This window comes from Echinops telfairi, unplaced genomic scaffold, assembly GCF_000313985.2.
Source record: "Echinops telfairi isolate 266 unplaced genomic scaffold, ASM31398v2 ScPeMD7_2;HRSCAF=8, whole genome shotgun sequence".
In the NCBI taxonomy this organism is placed as follows: domain Eukaryota; kingdom Metazoa; phylum Chordata; class Mammalia; order Afrosoricida; family Tenrecidae; genus Echinops; species Echinops telfairi.
This window is the reverse complement of record NW_022103898.1, coordinates 22,661,736-22,670,260: the sequence shown is the minus strand read 5'-3', so window position 1 is coordinate 22,670,260 and position 8,525 is coordinate 22,661,736. Positions and strand designations below refer to the sequence as shown.

Below are 8,525 nucleotides of genomic sequence, written 5' to 3'. Positions count from 1 at the left end.
AAATGCCAAGTGATTTTATCAGTTATATACAAGGGGCTTCAAAAGTTCATGGGGAAATGGAATTTTTCCCACTATATGAAGCCTCCTCATATAGTGACATACTGTGCCCTGATCAAAAGGAATGTATTTTGAAAATATACCCATACATAAGCATTAAAAGCCTCAAGAATTTGCATGTTAGCCAGCAGTTCTCTTTTTAAGAATCTGTTTTATGAAACTAGTCATGGATATGCAGAATCAGTAAAGTGTAAACAACTGAAATGTCCGATAGAAAAGAGGATAAAAAGCCAGTTAAAATAAGGTAGAAGACTACTATGTAATGGGAAGATGTTCACAATATATTAGGTGAAAAAAAGCAGGCTTTAAAAACAGTATGCACAGGATGAGCCCATTCTTACAAAAAATATAGTTAGCAAAGTGAAAGGACAAATGATTACTTACCACAAGCGTTCCATCAGCGATTTCAACCTCTAGTAATGATGCTGGGTGGTTTTGCTGAATCCCACCCTGCTTTTAATTTGCCTCTTTGAATTTTCTCTAAATGAAGATAACATTTTAAATGGGGATTGAAGGTTTCAGAATTAACCCGATTGGTCCAACAATGCCCCCCAAAGGCTCCTTCTAGCAAAATATATGTCTCTTTTCAGCTCATATCTTGGAAACCTCTCCAACCTTAGAATTAGGAGGGCCTTCAAAGCTGACATTACCCAAATGATACAATAGCAGAGCTGACCCTCCGTTATCACCAGAAGAAACTGATGAGAAAATAGAGCCTCCTGTTACAAAAAATCAAAGCACAAGTACATACTACTAAGTTATTCAAAGGAACATTCTCTAAGTTGAGTTTATTGCAAAGATCACGACAGCACAGAAGTTGGCAGCTTCTATTTCACAACATCCACAGCACCTGCCCTCTTCGTTTCATCCGTTCACCCACGCAGCAAGGTCTGTACGCATGACGCGGCCGCTGCTTCTTGGTTCCCGTGGTGCAGTAGAACGCATCCCCATTGAAAAGATAAAACGAGGATCTTTACCGTCAGACAGACTGTGAATGTCCTCTTCTGGAATTCAAATACTATAGTATTTGAGGATACGCTTGGTTAAAGAGCATCTACAAAACGAAGGGGGGGGGGCACCATTGTAAGAGCACTGGTACTACATGAAACAGGCGAATTCCATCACCGTGACCGCATAAATCAAAAGCCAACCTGGCTTTAACACAAAGCTCCGGTACCCAAGTCTATGCAACAGGCACAAGGAACAGTGCCAACACTGAAAGGGCACAAAGGTTACGGGGGTATTTGCTTCCACATTCACACTTATTCACTTAACAATTTTTTGTTTTTTAAAAAGGGTGCTTGCTTAAGCTAAGAACGTCTTACCAAAAATAAAACAAAACAAAAAGTTGGTTTTTTTTCATTTTAATAAATACACCAAATGCTAAAAAATCTAGCTAGGTTATCATGCAGGCTATCGCATAACCAAGACAAACTCAAAATGTAGAAGAAAGGCAACTTGCATTCAGAATGAACTCTACCCTCACATTTTATTAAAAGGGCAAACATTATGAATTGACCCAGCTGCTTGCTTGAATTACAAAAGTAACATGATTCAATATGAAAATAAGAAACTGTCTACAAATCTCTTGACAGTAATAAATCGCAATATACAATGCATACAGGAGTCATACAGAGCAACACACTCTTGTACAAAACAAAAATAGTTTAATACCTTTAAAATCCAAATTTTTTTCCTTTAAAATCATTCATGAAAAAGGTTCTCGAGTCAGAATTAACACCTCAATTAGTCAAGCATCAGGAAGCTACATTACAGCTATTTAATATACAAAGAGACACCTCTGGCCAGTCACTTCTCCCGACGTCTCTGCTCCCGAGTCGCAGGGCCTCGTTCGCCTCTCCACACTCCTCAGTCCACTCGTGCTTTCCAATCATGAAAACTGAATTTGCTGCACACCAGAAATCTACGAGCAGAAGTGGTAAGTCATAGGGATTTAAAGAAAACGAAGCTTTAGACGCACCACATGCAGGTAGATAAGCATTCCAAGAACAAACGCAGCGAGCGATAAAACCAGCGTCTCTACCACGGTCCGTCGGTGGCAGGCCCTTTACTGAGGGCAGCACCTTTGTTTGGCGGACCTTCTACTATCATTCCCACAAACACATGGACACTAATTACTTTCTACCATTAAGAGAACTGATGCTTTGAGATACAGAACTACTGACTACCTTCTCTTTGTTATCAGGTCCTCGGCAATAATAATGTACTGAAATGAACTGCTGGTGGCAAAAAATAAAATAGAAATCGGGACATAGAATATATTTGGGAAACAGTGTAAAATACAAAGCAGGTGCTGTACCTGTTGATAGGATGTTGTGTAAACCATAACATTTTGTTGCTGACCATCTGCAGTTATTAAACCAGCTGGTAACTGGTTAGCTAAAAGGCAAAAAAGAAAAGAAAGTTAAGAGAAAGGAACCTTATCTATTTTCTTGGCCATGAAAGGTCTTACAATCCTGCTACTTTCTCAATGTTACCCTGGGCAGAATCACAAACATCTAAATTTTCCATTTTTTAAGGATGCTCCCCCACAAATACACCACCTCCCCAATCACATTCTTCAACTTCCTGCATTTACTTCTAAAGTGTACTTTAGCTTCACATCCACATTTTATGTATCTCTGCAGAAAGGCTGGCTTGGGGATGCTGACTCAGGATTACAGCCAAACCAGGCAGCTTTGCTGGGCGCAACCCTTTTATAAACCAAGTTCGGCAGCACAACATATATTTCATATGAAAAACATCACCATAGTCTTTAATCTTCAAAAACGAAATCTGTTCAAATTTACACACAATCTCAAGGTCTGTAGATTACTGCTCCAATTCCTGATCTTCCTATCTCATGCAGATCTTTGCTCAAAACTAGAGGCTATGGGATGTCAGGGCCATCAGTGCAGAAGTGGGTCGGCAGGATTAAAGTGTCTGTGCTTCCCACTCGCGGGCTTCAAATAAAAGGGCTAAAGAACTACTGGACAGAGTGTGATCAAACACTCAGTGCTGAGAGCCCAACATACCACAAGCAGTAACCGGTGCTAAACCTTGGTCTGCACAACGGCTAGAAACCGATCAACTGCGTCAATGTATTCTAAGGCTACTTACTGAAAGCCTCTTCCGTGAGCTCCTCACTCAGTCCATCCGTAGCTGTGACTGCTCCACCGATTCCTTTCTCTCCTTTCATCGCCTGGAGGGAGGGACACAAGGGAACCGTCACTGGTCATCAGAGGAAACGAGTTCTCCAAATGAGAATGCTTCTGTGTTGCCTACAATTGGGAGCTTCTATCAGTGTGAACATTAAAGGGTTTGAATGAACATTTCTGATTATTTACATGTTGAGAGGCTCTTCACAATGCTAACTTGTGCTGAACTCAAACACCAAGCCCTCTGCCCAGGGTCAGTTCCGCCTGACAGTGGCCCTCGGGAGCTCTCGGGGCTGGACCTCTTTGTGGGAGCCGCTTCCTCCAGAGTCCCACCAAGGATCCCTTGCTGACAGAAACGGGCAGGCGCCAGCCCCGGTGCTAGGAAACAGAAAATGCTCCCGGATGAAAACAGGCAATTACTCATGCATAAGCCGAGTTTTTCAGCACATTTTTAATGCTGTTTTTGTGGTAAAATAAGGTGCCTCCACTGATACTCAGTCGGCTTATACGTGAGTATATACGGTATTCTAACATCTATCAAAGGGACGACAGAACTCCACTTATAAAGAAGTCTACGAAACACTATAAATATTCCACTTATAAATCTACAAATTTTATAAGGGCATTTACTGTCCTAAAGAGGACTCACATACCTATAAATAATTACTTTACATAGAGTGTCTAATATCTGTGAGAGGGCTTCCAATAGTTTTGAAAAAGTGGAATTAAAAGACAATGGGATTACTTTATGAAGCCCTTTGTATTAGACATTAAGGCATCTGTTATGAAATGACCTAGAGTCTGTTATAGATTTAAGGAAGGAACCTGGGGGTGTAGTGCTATGACTGGGCTGCTGTGTGCATGGTCAGCCGTTCAAATACACCATCTGTTGATTTGGAAAGATGAAGCGTCCTGCTCAGGGAGGACTGACAGCCCTGGAAACCCAGAAGGGCAGTTGTGCTGTCTGCTCAGGTTGCTAGGAGCCAACCTGGTCCTATGGCAGTGTCTCTCGGTGGTCCTGCTGGGGAAACGCTGGACTACGGTGGCAGTTCAAACCTTCCAGCTGCTCCAGGGGAGAAAGATGAGGCTGTCTCGGTCCAAAGACTCATAGCTTCGGAAACCCTAACTAGGGCGGCTCTGAGCCAGAATCCACTCAATGGCAGTGGGTTGGGTTTGAAATAGACATACACAGGCCTGTAATTCTATAACAAAAATAGAGAAGTGCCCTTAGATGTACATGAGAGCACGTCTGGACGTCGTGTGATGTCAAACGCTCGGTGCTGCAGCTCGTGGGGCAGCAGCAGCAGCCATGGAACCGGCTGGCCATGTGCGTGAATTATCCCATTCTCTTAATTCCACTTTGCATTAGCCAGTCAGGCATCTGTTATAAAACAGTCTAGAGTTAATTATATGCATACGTCTCCAGGCCACTGCCTGACTACCATGATGAGCTGTGGACACCCAGGTCCAGACAGGGCAGAGCGAGTGCACCTAGCTGTGTCCCTGACCTTGTGCTTATACCTCACTTCCACACAAATTTGTTTGACCCTCTTGCCCCATGGGGGTCTCTGAGAAAGCTGCGGCTGCCCACTGGACACCTGTTACGTCGAAATCCAGCTTCACTAACCTCCTGCTTATTGCAGGTTCTACGGCAACCTCTCGAGGTCAAGCCACAGTGCTTGGGCAGCTGGGTGGGGAAATGCTCTTGGTAAGGGAGACGCCAGCTGGGGGCATGGAGGGAAGGCATCGTCGGCCTAGGGTTAAAAGCTGGCCACATCCTGGTGATGTAGCTGGGGGCAGGGCGGTGTTGGTTCTAACCGTGGGCTAATTATACTGATAGCTCCTGCCCCCCTTGCCTTGGATGGAGGCCTCTGCGTTGCCTTCTGCTTCCTAAGCCTGGAGGCCCCCATCACTGAGAATCTGTAGATTGGGTCCCTTGTGTTGCCCAGGAGGTGGTGGGGTCCACCCTGGCTGTTCCCTCAGCCCCGCCATCACTCCTGACAGCTGGAAGGACCCAGGCATGCTTCCCTTATTCATACCGGCCCCTCTGTAGGGGACTGAGGTCCGGCACGGAGGGGTTGCAAAGACCTTTCAACTTGGAGCTGGAGGCTCACGTGATGGGCAAGAGCCTTGGGTCCCCAGAAAGGCTGTGGTTCAGCCACCTATGGGGAGCGGGGTAAGGGTGGTGTGGCTTTTGTGGAAAATGTCCATCATCTTTTAATTCTATTCTTCCACTATGTTTATGAAGCTCCCTTGGGCATATAATGGTCAAGTGCTTGGCTACTAACCAGAAGGTCAGCAGTGCCAACCAACCAGTCAGCCTGTTCCCCCCCCAGAGTTGCTTGGAAACCCTGTAAGGCAATGCCACTCTTCCCTAAAGGTTGTGAAGAATTGGATCACTGGCAATGGGTTTGGGTGTGTGTGAAGAATTGGATCATTGGCAATGGGCTTGGTGTGTGTGTGTGTGTGTGAATTGGATCATTGGCAATGGGCTTGGGTGTGTGTGAAGAATTGGATCATTGGCAATGGGCTTGGGGTGTGTGTGTGTGTGTAGAATTGGATCATTGGCAATGGGTTTGGGTGTGTGTGAAGAACTGGATCACTGGCAATGGGCTTGGGGTGTGGGTGTGTGTGTGTGTCTTTTGGATCAAAAAATCTCAAATATTTTGTTTTCACTTCAAGTCCCATACAAAAATTTTGGGAAAATGCCAAGAGGAATTCACACATCCTCTTCTTACTTTTATCCTTCCCCACGGCTCTCAATGGGTGTTAGGACCTAACACCAAACACAGAAGCGCTGGTGACCTAGTGGTTACCCACTGGGCTGCTTTCTGGCAACCTGCAGGACGAGACCCTTGGCTGCTCCCCAGGACAAAGGTGAGACTGTCCACTTCAGTAAAGAGTTCGTCTCGGAAGCCCTCAGGGGCAGTTCTCGTCTGTCGTGTCGGGTCCCTGGGAGTCAGAATCGACCCACTGGCAGTGAGTTCGGAGTTTTGGAGCAGTTAAACATACTGTTTAAAGAAATGATTTTGAAAGCAATGTGAATCTGACCCCAGTGTGGAATTAAATAAATTGACCTCAATTTATTTCCACAAAATTCAGACCAAGGTGAAGATCAATCGAGTAGGAAACTAGGGGAATTCTGCAACAAGAAGAAAAGGGTATTGCATATCATCTCCTCTTTTCATGATCGTACAGGTGCCAAACCTTGCAGTGCTCTCTTGTACGGATTGCAAACTGAGAGAGCAGGTGCTAGCTTCTGTTGAGTGCTTAGCTCGTTGTTAGGCTTCCTGTCCAGCAGAGGTTCGCAGAGACAAAGAACGGAGAGGCGACTGCTATCTCAGTCTCATTTTCAATTGAGAAAACTGAGGCGCAAAAGTCCTTAAGTTCGTTGCCTGCGGTCAGAGGTCCCATGTGCTTGCTCTGAGACTTAGCCTCCAGGTAGTGCGCCTGGCTTCCGTGTGCCAAAAGCTCTGACAACAAGACTGCTGTCCTCCAGTCGGGTAACGACTACCTACTCCTCCTCGAGTTTGTACCATAATTGAGGATACAATGAATGGTTTAAAGGTTTTCCTCCTTGTCCTTCAATAGTATTAAAATGAACTTTGAGCAGGTAACAAACCCACTTAAAAAGGTGACATGAAAAGCAGAACCAGAGGGCGGCCTTACCTCTCTGAATTTCTGGAGGTACAGTTTCAGGGGTTCCACGTAGCTGTCGAAGCCCAACGTGGACATGGCAAAGAGAATGTCCTCCCCGTTGATGGTTTTCCGCTTCTCTTGGTGGCACCGCTCGCTCGCCTCGGACGTGATGAAGCTGATGAACTCACTCACACACTCTTGAACACATTCTTTGGCATCTTTTGCAATCTGACCAACGAAACTGCCGGGAATCAGTGTGCAGGAAATCCCACCGTCCCCTTCCTGTCAACTCACAAAAGCACCACACCGCGTGCCTTGGTCCAGTTGGCGAGGTCAACTTTTCAGCTCTGGAGCGGGAGCTAACAACCCCAACACAACAAGGGTTTCAAAATTCCCACCCTTGTAATCCTGAACCCGCGCCCCAAGACCACATATCCTGACTCCTTCGCAAAAGGCGATTAAGAGTTTAGCTACATTAGCACAGAATGGCTGCCTTTGGAACCCCACCCTTTTAAGAACTACCTAAGTCAGTGGTTCTCAACCTGTGTCTCATGACTCGTGACCCCTTTGGGAGTTGAAGAACCCTTTCACAAGGGTCGCTTAAGACCATTGGAAAACACATTTCCGATGGGTTTAGGAACCGAGACACGGCTCCTCTATCCATCTCCAGGCAGGTCTGCCCACATGCAGATACACCCAGATATGAGTACCCAGTGTAAAGACTGTTACCCATACTATACCATACTTCAAGACAAAATTTCATTTATTTGTCATTAGAAATAAATATTTCACAATATACAATTACATATTGTTTTTGTAATTAATCACTATGCTTTAATTATGTTCAATTTGTAACAATGAAAATACATCCTGCATATCAGATGATTTACATTACGATTCATAGCAGTAGCAAAATTAGTTATGAAGTAGCAATGAAAATAATTTTATGGTTGGGAGTCCCCACCACATGAGGAACTGTATTAAAGGGTCACGGCATTAGGAAGGTTGAGAACCACCGCCCTAAGTGGACTCCCATTGACTCCAGCCTCACGAGAGGTTAGAGGGGAAACGAGGGAGGGAGTATTAGGTTAATGAGACAGGGAAGGGATGTACAGCTTGAACTGGATCTGTGTCACTGCATGACAAAGCAGAAGCTGCTGAACGGGTACAAGTTCTGCTGGGTATATTCTCAATAAACACAGCCAACTAAAAAGGAGAGTTGGGGGGGGACGACAAAAAAAAAGAAATGGGTAGTGGGGGCACAGGGCACTAACCCACCCAAGGGGAGGGTATTGTTTATATCTCCACAGGGAAAGAGGGACCAGGCCTCATTCAACCCAGTGCTCCAAGATGTGAATGCAATATGCCAGTGTGGAATAGGGAACCAGTGGAGAGGTCTGAGGGACTGGCCCCAATCCCAACTGCGTAGACACCTGCCCCTCCCCCCAGAAGAATTTATTTCAGAGGACAGCACTAAATCTGCAGCTCCGGGAGAGGGACATGTCTGATCAGTGCACACGGGAGCAGATGAAGGGAGAGGAGAAGAGAGTGGCGCACATCCTGGCCCATCAGGCCTTGAGGACGATATTCCCGCTCAGAGCAGTCAGTCCACAGAGAGGACCACATGGCTGGCCCCACTATGAGACACAACGTCCCTCACTGACCCATGGC

At 45.6% G+C, this 8,525-nt stretch overlaps 1 protein-coding gene across 1 annotated transcript in view; it reads right to left on the bottom strand.

The window, feature by feature from the left end:
- Positions 1-1,405: 1,405 nt before the first annotated feature.
- Positions 1,406-8,525, bottom strand: part of NFYB (nuclear transcription factor Y subunit beta) — a 21,449-nt gene continuing 14,329 nt past the window's right edge. The window contains exons 5-8 of the mRNA XM_004700342.2: positions 6,885-7,082; positions 3,178-3,259; positions 2,378-2,457; positions 1,406-1,981 (exon numbers count right to left, since the gene is read on the bottom strand). Coding sequence (XP_004700399.2) covers positions 1,949-1,981; positions 2,378-2,457; positions 3,178-3,259; positions 6,885-7,082 — 393 coding nt within the window. The 3' untranslated portion in view covers positions 1,406-1,948. The remainder of the gene's footprint in view (positions 1,982-2,377; positions 2,458-3,177; positions 3,260-6,884; positions 7,083-8,525) is intronic.